A 12,110-nucleotide genomic window follows, 5' to 3' on the forward strand; every position below is an offset into this window, starting at 1 on the left:
CCACGAGATGCCTTCTCCCTCCTGGCGCTCTCCCGCCCTCCGGGAGGGCTACATCCCTGCCCTCGCCTAGGTCTCACCCCCATCCAACGGCCTTTCTCGCCGCTGGGCCTCACGGGTCCACCGAGCCCGAGAAAAGACCCCGGAAAGCACTCGTGGTACGAGCGGTGCCTCACCTGCGTTGTTCATGGCGCCTAAGCTGCCTCGTGGAGAAACGTTCGTTTTCAGGGTCCTCAGGTGAGCTTTGGGGTTACACTACAGTCCGCTGCCTAGCTGGCCGGACCTGGTTCTCGCACCCTAAGCGCCGGAAGAAGGAAACCCGCTCAATGGTGGCCGAGAGAAACGGGGTCCGCGGAGGGACAAAACTCCCCCCTCGCGTTGCTGAGTCAGCGCCATTGGAGCTGGCCCCGCCCGGGGGAGGACCAACAGGGGCGGCCTTTCAGGCGCTGGGGCCAGCACCCCAGCCCGGGAGCGGCCGGGCGAAGCCACCCACGATTGCAGCCCCCACTGCCAGCATTGCTCACTCTTCGCCTCAGCTGCGCCCTCCGCCATCTGTGATCCCTCTTCCTGGTTACAAGGGCGCCCTCCTGGAATCCCAAGCTTCTAGAGGAAAAAGGCTGAGGGTTCCGGGCTGATAAGCCCAGATCTCTCATTGTCTAGCATTGGGGAAACTGACACCCAGAACATCTTTTGGGAAGCCAGAAGGAGGTTTCCTGAGGTGAAAAGGAACTGAGGGGCCTAAAGTTAGCCACAGGACCTTAGTATGGGTTAGCAGATCTCAAGAAATCCACCCAAAGCTTTTCCTGAAGGCACTTAGCTGACCAATCTGTTCATTTTTTCAATTGCAACTTGTTGCTTGGAATCTAGTGAGAACAAAGTTCTTGTATTTGAAAGGATTTTGGAACCAATCTCTTTCCCACCCACCCATAAGCTACTACCACGGTTCTACAAATACACATCTGCTCACTTCATCTACACATTCTGGGCTTCGTGAGGCTCATGAGTGGTTCTTACTGAGCCCAGCTTGTGCTAAGGAGAATGATTACGTCAGTTTTATGCACTTTTTTTTTTTTTTTTTTTTTTTTTTTGCCAATCTACAAAACCTGTAAATCACACACACACACACACACCCTTCAAGATAACTAATCAGTTTTTCAAGACAGGGGTGGGGAGTCCACTGCATATAAAATAGGTACAACTACCTTATTCTGTGATTTTTTTTTCTATTTTCTAAAGAAAAAAAAAAAGAAACAAGCTAAAACTCATTCTGAAAGAAATCATAGGTCCTTTCACACACATACACACAAATGATGTTCAAACTTCCTGCCCAGTTGGATTCAGCCCAAAGAATTAAATGATATTCAACATTTGCAAGGTAGCAGGTCCTCAGCAAGTTTCTGATGATATGAAAATTAAAAACTTTAATCTTGTCACCAAGAGACTCATGATGTTGGAAGTGGGAGATGGCTCAGCAGATAAAAGCACTTGCTGCTCTTCCAGGGGACCCAAGTTTGGTTCCCAACACCCAAGTCAGAAAACTGTAAGTCCAGTTCCAATGGATCCAACCAACACTTCCTTCTGGCTACCATGGGTACTCACCCCATGTGCACGTGTATAAACGGAGACATACACATTCAAAAAAATAAGGGAAAGACATGCAACAGAATCTATTGTGTGAGAACATAATAGTGCTGTATGAGTAGCACTTAGTAGTGAGAGCCAGATGCTAGAAAACCAGAGGTGATAAGGCTGGGCTCAAAAGTAGAACCCTTGCTTAGCATGTACAAGGACCCTGATTTTGCCCTCAGCCCCACAGAGAAGGGAGATAGGTGGTGAGACTTTGAAGAGTGGATGGAGTTTTACGAGACAAAGAGTGAGAGGGCATTTGAGGTAACAGCAAAGACACGAGGTGTGGGAGCATATGACAAGATCAGATCCAAGCCTCCCTGCATCGCAATTTGATGTGGTTAAAAGCAAGAACTGTGATGAGATGAGAGGCAAGGTGCAGAACCAGGAAAGTAGGTTGGGGCTGGGATAGGAAGGCTTTTATATGCCACACCTGAGCATCTGGACTTTATTCTATGCTTAATTAGAAGTCAAAAATAGGTTTAAACATAGAAGCAATATTCTCAGATCTGTGTAAAGAAAGATCTGGTGGCTACAGGGAGGGGAGAGATTCTGGAAATGGGAATTAGTCAGAATGCTATTACACTTGTAGAACACTTGGGAGATAACAACAGCCTTAATTGTGGGAAGTGAAGAAGCATGGATAACCTCAAAGCTCTCGGTTTAGCTAGAAAAGAAAAGATGACATCATTAACCAAGACCCAACTTTTAAAACCATTAGCTTTAACCCCATATGAGATCATGTAACTGGTGGTGGGATGTGAGTTATGAAAAATTTTGCATTAGGGGCTAAAGAGATGGCTCATCAGTTAAGAGCACTGGCTGCTCTCCCAGAGAACCTGGGTTCAATTCCCAGCACCCACAGTGTGGCTCACAACCATGTTTCAGTTCCAGGAACCTGATGCCTTCTGGCCTCTATGGACTCTCTGATATGGTATGAAAACATACATACAAGTAAAATACCCGTACACATTATTTTTAAAAACACAACTAAATTTTCATTAAGTTGGCAATTGTAAAAGGTTTCTGAACATGTGATGACCAAACTTCATTCAAAATCCAGTATTTAATGAATTTGACATGTGTGTGGCAACACTGAACCTGTGTTGCCTCTTAAGGCATCACTGCAGCCTGGCATTTGAATACAGGATATGAATACTGCCCTGTGTATGCTGTCACACCAAGCAACACCAATGAGCAATGTCTGAGACACCTCGGCAATATATCATCTACATTGTCTACTGTGAATTGCAGCATTTCTTTGTATATAAAAGATGTCCTTGTCTTATTGAAATATAGTAGCTTAATTATAAAAAACATTTTAAATATCTCCCATCATCATTTTCTTCGTGGAAGTGTCGAAGAAACTTGGTATGTCATTAGATTTTTATTGTGTTAAAATGTTTGATTTTTAAAGACTGCTGTTTGAGTTGCTGACTTGTGTTTCATATTTAAAAAATCATTAAATGACCTTTGACTTGGGATTAAGAGAGAATTCCCAACACCTTCTGATTGTTTTCATGAGATCTTCCTACCTCTGCCTGAGAGTAAAGGCATGAGCTACCATGCTTCCTTCTTTTTTTAAACATTTCAGTATTTACTTATTTATTTGAACGTTACAGCACTTCAAATTTTTATTTATTTTTATTTAATGTGCATTGGTGTTTTGCCTTCATGTGTGTCTGTGCTGTGCAAGGGTGTCAAATCTTGGAATTACAGACATCTGTAAGCTGCCATGTGGGTGCTGGGAGTTGAACCTGGGTCCTCTGGAAGAGCAGTCAGTGCTGTTAATTACTGAGCCATCTCTCAAGCCCACAGCAATTTCTAAAATGACCCTAAATGTGCCTCTCCCATTTGTTATATAGGTGTAAGTGTGCATACCCACACCCTCTGCACACGTGCCCTTATCTGCTAAGCCAGCTCACTGGCCAACTTCTGCCATTTATGCAAAGCATCATTCTCAGCATTGGAGAACATAAAACCAAACTACTGGTCAACTCTAATAAATGCTGACGATGCTTCGTGCCCTGCCATATCCAGTATTCAGGCAATACTTAATCCTTCTGAAAATAAACAAGCACTTCTGTCTCATCAGTAAGAAATTTACCTTGGTCTTATATGCATGCCAAAGAACTGTACTAAAACAAGTTTGTGACTTATTAGCAATACCTTAGAGGCATATAAAAAGTACTTAGGTGACAAGGGGTTGTGTGTGGGAAAAGTTTAAGAAATACTGAACCAAGAGAGGGATCACAGAAAACCCAGCATATTTGGAGAACTCCATTTGAGCCGTGACAACTCTGGGGTTCCTACAGGAAAGGAACGACATGTCCAGGAGACATATGAAAAGTCTAGAAATAGGTAAGACACACCAGGTTGTGACCATAGAAGGTCACAGCAGGCTAGAGCCAAAAAGATAAGGACCAAGGCCAGCCAGTACCCTGGACCTCAGCATATAGCTGCATAAGGTGTTCAGGTAACATGGCACTAGGCTAAGTATGCTCAAGGGGTTGCAAATCAGTCTAAATTCCATTTGCTGAGGCACATACCCTGGCCCAGGGCTGTGCCAATCAGGTTATTAGAAGTCTTTTACTATTCCTTAAAAGGGTGCTGTGAGCAAGAGGAAAGCCAAGGAGCTGGGAGAAAAGGAGTAGCCAGGAAACTTGGAGATAACCTGGGGAGCTATATATTCAAAATCCAGAAAGGCCAGGTGTGATAGGCATTCTTGGTTGTCAGCTTGACTAGTATACCAGGCCAATAAGACCACTGGCACTGATTCTCAACCTATGGGTTGAGACTCTTTGGGGGGTTGCGTATCAAATATTCTGCATATCAGATATTTACATTCTGATTCATAACAGTAGCAAAATTATAGTTATAGGGTAGCAAGAATAATTTTCTGGTTGTGGTCACCGCAGTGTGAGGAACTGAGTTAAAAGGTCTCAGCATTAGGAAGTTTGAAAACCCCTGCTCTAGAAAGATGGGACATGATGGCTTTAGACACTGCAGCTGCAGTGGAAGTAGAGGGTGAGTAGAAGATTCACTGTAGTAGAAACTATGCCTACTGGGATGTCTTAGTCAGGGTTTTATTGCTACAGCAAAACACCATGACCACAAAGCAGGTTTGGGAAGGAAGGGTTGATTTGTCTTACACTTCCAGATAACAATCCATCACTGGTGCAGCTGGCCATGGAGGGGTGCTGCTTACTGGCTTGCTTCCCCTGGCTTGCTCAGCCTGCTTTCTTAAAGAACCCAGGACCCCAGGGATGTCACCACCCATCATGAGCTGGGCCCTCCTCCATTATCACAAATTGAAACAATGCCTTACAGCTACATCTCATGGAGGCATTTTCTTAGCTGAGGCTCCGTCCTCTCTGCAAAACCAGCCAGTTCGTGGGGGGTTGTGAATAAGGAGCCAGTACAGATGAGAGATGGGACTGTATGTTGGAAAGCATGCAGTTGCTAACATAAGCTCAGGACGAGGACAGATGAAATCACTCAGGAGGTGGAGGGGACTTGTTTTACAGCTACTACCACCTCTTTCATGCTGGTCGTTACATTTCTCAACCCTATGCCTGGAAATTTCTATCACCATCTCCTCCCAGATCTGCTCTACCCTATAGTCAGGGTGACACCCTTTGTACCAGCTTTCCACCCAGCAGCTCACACCCATACACTCAACCCTCATGTGGGCATGGAGAGAAGAGACACAATAAACTGGTTTTTCCATTGGGTCCTCCCCCAGGGAACCACCCAGGAAGACAATTCCCCCTCAAATAAAATTCGTATGATATTTCCTCTAACTCCAGCCAAATGAGATGTGGTGGGACCCAGTGACACCTTATAGTGTGACAAAGATAAACCCTAGGGGACAGCACTATGAGCCATGGCAGGTAGGCTTTCTGCCTAGAGCTTCTATGGAGCTTCACCCAGGTAGAACAAACAGGGCTGGTCTCGAGCAAATTTTCCATCCAGGCCCCTCCTTTATTGATCATAGTCTTTGACATATGCTGGTCATCTGCTTCTATTCTGATGGAAAAGGTCAGACTTTTATGGTGGGTAGAGGTCTGGACCAGAATCTAATACAAACACTTTGCAAGTTCATGAAAATCATTTACAATTAAGTATTTCCCTGATAGCTCTGAGATTTGCTTTTGTTGAAAGTCCCAAAAGTTCAGGGTGTACACATTTGTAGCCTACTAAAACAAATCCATCTTCCAGATGTTCCGCTTGACCTGCATGATGATTTGATATTTACTTAGTTTTAAGACAGGGTCTGGCTATACAATCTAGGCTGGCCTCCAACTTCGGATTTTCTTCCCTCTGCCTCTTACATGGTAAAATTATAGGCCCACACCAATATACCTAGTTTGATTTCAATTTCTTTAAATCAATATTTAAAACTGAGAAGTTCTCTGTAAAACTCTGGGTAGTTGGCTTGTCTTTAAAAAATGCCATTTCAACCAGGTGGTGGTGGCACACACCTTTGATCCCAGCACACAAAAGGCAGAGACAGGTAGATCTCTGGGTTTGAGGGCAGCCTGGTCTACAAAGCAAGTTCCAGGATAGTCAGGGCTACACAGAGAAACCCTGTCTCAAATATGTATATATGTATGTATGTATACATACATATATACCACACACACACACACACACACACACACACACACGTCCCAGTTGTTAAAGTGCTTGCTGCATAAGAATACAGAGTTTAGTCTCCTAATATCTCTGTAAAAAGCCAGGCATAGCTGCATGCTAAGCTCACTGGCCGGCCATCCTAGTGTACCGGTAACCTTGAAGGTCAGTACGAGAAAATAAGGTGGAGGATTGTGGAGATGCCTGTATGGGTTCTTGATGCCAAGCCTGACCACCCAAGTTCAATTCCCAAGACCCATAAGATAAAAAGAGAGAACTGACTCTCACAAGCTGTCTTCTGAGCTCTACATGTGTGCTGTGGCATATCTGTGCACACACATGAGAAATAAAATGTAATACAAATAAGATTCAAAACTAATAAGATGGAGAGTGATGGAGGAAGATATACAATATTGACCGTGACCTCAACATGCATACAACATGCATGTGTACACACACAAAAGCACCACACACACACAAAGGGATCCACATTTTATTTATGTATGTATACACATACACATATATATGTATATGTATATACACACATGTGCAAGCTACACACACACATACATGCATGCATGTGCATGTGTGTGCATGTGTGTATAGCTTCTTTCCCTCATTTATCTTGATGGCTTATGGATACAGGAATTTTTTCAATGTCTGATGTAGGCTTACCTAAATGGAGTTTGGAGACATTATATCTCCTTTCCATTCTTTCCTTTACCCTCATTTTTGGAATAAGAAAAGCCACCAGGAGCTGATCTGCTAAGGCTTGAAGATGCTTGACCTGGAACTTTCTGAGAAAAAGAAAACTACATCCCTTCATCACAGTTTCAGTGTGTGTGTGTGTGTGTGTGTGTGTGTGTGTGTCCATTTGAGACAGGGTATCACTATGTAGCCCTTGCTGGCCTGGAGCTCTCTATGTAGAGCCAACAGTCCTTGAACTCATAGAGACCTACCTGTGCCACTATACCTGTATCGTCAGTACATTTCAACACGTGAGCACAAGTTGACGGTTCTTTTTTTTTTATGAGTTCTATGCTCCCTACTGCTCCTTTGCTCCCTTGTAAGTTTAACACAACACTTGACATTGCTCTCTTAACCCAAAAATTTGGCCTTCTGGCATACTTAAGATGAGTTGTAAATTATGTCTGAGCTTTTGCTTGATTTGTTTCCTGAAATATTGCCCAAGGATCTATTCAAGAGGATGTCCCTACAAATGTTTTCCTGCCTCTGGATAAGATACTACTTCCAGTCACCGTTTTCGCAGGAGCTAGAAATCCACTGAATAGTCTAGACAGAGAAAAGGGCACACACAAAGACAGAGGCCTGGATGGACCTGGGTGTGATGCTGGAACAATGAGACAGTCTAGTCCTCAGTCTCCATAGGGATGCATAAGGTGTATATACAGGGAGGTCTCAGGATCTCAGGATGCTCATTCCCTTTGTATAACATCACACCATGTTTACCTGTCACCTATGCGACTCTCCCAGGTAGTTTAAATCACTGTAGATTGCTGATAGCACCTAATGTAATGTAAATGCTATGTAAAAAGTTGTTACATCATATTGCTTATGGAATAATAAGAAAAGTTGGCACATGTTCAGTAGAGATGTAGTTTTTAAAAGCGTATGTGTGTGTGTGAGCAAGAGAGAGTGTGTGAGCGCATGCACACATGTGTGTACATGCTTGAGAGTAGTGCCTAAGGATGACAGAGGCATCCAGTCCCACTGGAGCTGGAGTTACAGGCAGTTATGAGCTGCCTGGCATAAGTATTGAGAACCGAACTCAAGTACTCTGCAAGAGCAGTTCACACTTTTAACTACTGAGCCATCTCTCCAGCTTCCAGGAATATTTTTTAAAATATTTTCAGTCAGCTATCAGTTAAGTTTGCAAATACAGAATGTATATATTGGACCCATGGACATAGAGGACCAGCTACATTTGGTTAAGTACATTTGAAATGGCTCATTATAACCATTAGTGACACCTCATGACACGAACAAAATTCCAAGCAAGGAGAAGCCCTCTTAATATCTAACACTTGTCAATAAATGTGTACTTTGTGGGTTGGAGAGATGCCTCAGTAGTTATGAATGCTTGTTGCTCTTCCAGAAGTACCAAGATCAGTTCCCAGCACCCACATCAGATGGCTTAGCATCTATAATTCCAGCTTCAGGGGATCTGATGCTTCATCTGGCCTCCACCAGCACCCACAAACATAAGATGCACACACACACATACACGAGATACACCCCCACACAAATAAAGCAAAAATAAATCTTAAAAGAAATGCATACTTTTTTGAAATTGGTAGTGGTGACGTGAACTAAAAACTATTTGTGCTATTGCCACATGGCGGAGCATTTTAGCTGGGAAAATAGCGTCTGCTCTTGAATGAACTTATACTTATTGCTAAGGGGAAATAGCCTTGAATGGAGAAAAATTTTGTGTGAGTGGTGTGTGTGTATGTGGTGTGTACATGTGTGGAGGCTAACAGTCTTCCTCTAGTGTTTTTCACCATATTTTTTGAGACAGAGTGGTCTCTCGCTAGACCACTTGCCATTTTAGCTAGACTACCTGGCCAAGCAGTACCCAGGAATTCCTGTCTATCCTCCTGCCATAGCACTTGGGTTACAGGCATGCATTGCCACACGTTTTACATAAGTTCTAGGATCAAAACCCAGGTCCTCATACATGTACAGCAAGCCCTTTACTTACTGAGCCACTCTGGTGTGAAGGTTTAGGACTTTATCCTTTTTATAAAAACCAACTGCTCTGAAAATTACTGTGATAGAAATATAGAGTAGATGGTGGGAAAAAGAAAACATCTGAGAGGTCAAAAACAAGCTTGAAGGGGCTGGAGGGATGGCTCAGTGGTTAAGAGCAATGACTGCTCTTCCAGAGGCCCTGAGTTCAATTCCCAGCAACCACATGGTGGCTCACAACCATCTGCAATATCTAACGCCCTCTTCTGGTATGTCTGAAGACAGCTACAGTGTACTCACATAAAATAAATAAATAAAAAACAAAACAAAACAAAAACAAGCCTGAAGAATAGTTTGTAATCATATCATAAAGACTTTGATGGCATATACTCTTTATTTAGTGGGGTATTTCTTTTCTTGTTTGTTTGTTTTATTTTGTTTTGTTTTGTTTAATACAGGGTTTCTCTGTATATTCCGGCTGTCCTAGAACTCCATCTATAGACCAAGCTGCCCAGAATTCAGATCCACCTGCCTCTGCCCCTGAGTGCTAGAATTAAAGGCGTGTACCACCACTGCCCAACCCATTGGGATATTTCTATATGTACAAAATCCCCCAGTGGGAAAAACCTTTCAAATAATGTTGCTGAACCAGATCAGTCTCATCTGCTATTCAGTGTGCCAACCACTGAAATAACATTTGCCAAAAGAGAGTTTAGGGGCTGGGTTAAGAGTTAAGAGAGGTTGCTGCTTTTCCAGAAGACAGGAGTGCAATTCACCACATCAAGCAGCTTACAACAGCCTGTGTCACCAGCTCCAGGGGATCTGACACCCTCTTTTGGTTACCACAAGCACCTACATGCACATAGCAAACACCTAAGTAAGAAATAAATAATAAAAATAAAATGTTAAAGTCTCTCTCTCAATCTCTCACCTCCAGTGGTGTGTGTGTGTGTGTGTGTGTGTGTGTGTGTGTGTGTGTATCTGCCAAGTAGCCACATGTGATGTGGAGACCAGGTAGCAAATGTTCATCCTGCAGGACAGGGATTGGGGCAGCAGACTGTCTGAGGATGGGAAACATGGCTGAAGGTTAGGAAGTCACCAATGCTCTGTGCACACACACAGTCAGACTATAACAGTTTACCATCATGGCCTTCAAAAAGTGTTAACTACACCTCTCAGGTGGATGGATTTTAAAGGTCAGCTAAAAGCAAAGGAAAAGAAAGGGTAGATACAGTTCTCTCAAGTTCTCTTCTGACCTATACACACACACACACACACACACACACACAGAGAGACACGTCCCACGACACATACTGCAGAACACAGAAAATAACCAAATAAGAAAATTTGAAGAGAAGCCAAAAGGGAAAAAAAATAGCGCAAAAGACCCAAACAGGCAACACATAAAAGGAAACATAAATGACAAGAATGATTGAACTGTAAATCAAAACTGAAATAAAATAGCATTTTATATCTCTATAATAAAATAACTAAAAGAAATCTAAAAAATAAAAAAATAAAACACAGTTGACAATTCTTCTGTGCTGCTCAGGGAAGCATAACTTAATATCGTCAGTTAAGAACATTTGTCAATGTAGTCCCACCCCACCCCACCTCCGAGGTCCCCGCTGCTGAATGACAGAAGCGCATCCTAACTGCGTTGTTTACTTCACAGTGAGCTTGGATGGCAGGAGTCAATCTTTTGAAACGGGCTCTTGATACAATGAAGCTGCGGTATGGCAGACAGAGGACAGATGAAGTTAAGGCTAATATCACATGGCATGTCGTTTGGCAGTAAAAGTTTGTACATAAGTACATTCTTTAAATGGGCAATGAAAGGTATTGTATCATGAACATGTAAACAGACATTTAACATCAAACAGCATGCACTGTCTGTGCTATGCTATCACGTGGCCAACAGTACAGCAGGTTTGCTCATAGCAGCATCCCACAAGATCACTAGGCCAGAGGAACTTTTCAGCCTCATTATCATCCCACAGAAACACTGTCATTGACAGAAACATCCGTATGCAGCGTGTGGCTCTATTTTATAATGTCTAAGGCACACATACTCCCTAACCCAGTAAGACCACTCTAGAGCCACTCTGGCTACCAGGAGCTTGTGGGCTATTTAAAGTACAATTTCAAGTATAGATTTGGAATGTATCTTGGTGGTATCATGAGTGCCTAGTAAATGTGGGGCTCTGGGTTCGACCCCTGTTGTGAGAAGCAGAACAAAAACTCAGTTTTTCAATGAAGAAGTCACATTCTACGTGTTCAGTATCCATATTTGGTTGGAGGCCAGGCTACTGTGTCAGGCTGCTGTATAACAGAAGACTTTCATCACTACAGTAAGTTCTATTGGACAGAGCTTCTCAGGAAAAATCGCTGCTCTGGGAGTCATGGTCAAGACTATTTCAGCATTGCTGGTGATTGCACAGAATCTCAAAAAAAAAAAAAAAAAAAAAAAAAACGCACTAGCTCATTCGGACGCACACTGGTGATGGTGCTGTGGTGGATGTTTGCCTGCTGTGATGTGGAGCGTGAAGGAAGAACTTTGAAGTCAGGCTGGAAACTTTGGAGGAAGCTTTGTTCAATTGGAAATTTGTCAAGCGACAATGCCTGGGGGAAAGGCATTCTAGTTGGGGTGTTCTAGTTTGCTCTCTGTTGCTCTGATAAGACACTTACCAAAAGCAACTCCAGAAGGAAGGGTTTATGCTAACATGTCCCAGCCACAGCCCATCACTGATGGAAGTCAGTATGGGAACTGGAACAAGGACAGAGGCAGGAACCACAGAGGAAACTGCTTATCCACTCTCTCTCCACGGCTTACTCGCTTTCCTTCTCAGTTTATTTCTTGTTTATGTGTAGGGGTTTTGTCCACGTGTTTGTCTATGTAGTTGTACATTCGGTACCTGTGGAGACCAGAAGTGGGCCTCAGATTTCCTGGAACTGGAGTTACAACAGACTATTGTGGGGTACTGGGAATTGCCCTCCGAAAGAGCAGCCAGCACTCAATAGCTGAGCTATCTCTCCAGCCCTCAACTTACTTTCTTACACAACCCAGGACCACCTGCCCAACACTACCACATCAACCGTTATTAGAGAAAATATCCCACAGACCAGTCAATGTGCCAATATTG

At 43.3% G+C, this 12,110-nt stretch overlaps 1 protein-coding gene across 1 annotated transcript in view; it reads right to left on the reverse strand.

Annotated features, from left to right (window-relative positions):
- Blmh (bleomycin hydrolase) overlaps window positions 1-566 on the reverse strand; it is a 39,983-nt gene extending 39,417 nt beyond the window's left edge. Inside the window, exon 1 of the mRNA XM_034506155.2 lies at window positions 174-566. Within this exon, the coding sequence (XP_034362046.1) occupies window positions 174-186 (13 nt within the window). The 5' untranslated portion in view covers window positions 187-566. The remainder of the gene's footprint in view (window positions 1-173) is intronic.
- Between the last annotated feature and the right edge of the window lie 11,544 nt (window positions 567-12,110).

The sequence above is a fragment of the Arvicanthis niloticus genome, chromosome 6, assembly GCF_011762505.2.
Source record: "Arvicanthis niloticus isolate mArvNil1 chromosome 6, mArvNil1.pat.X, whole genome shotgun sequence".
NCBI classification, from domain to species: domain Eukaryota; kingdom Metazoa; phylum Chordata; class Mammalia; order Rodentia; family Muridae; genus Arvicanthis; species Arvicanthis niloticus.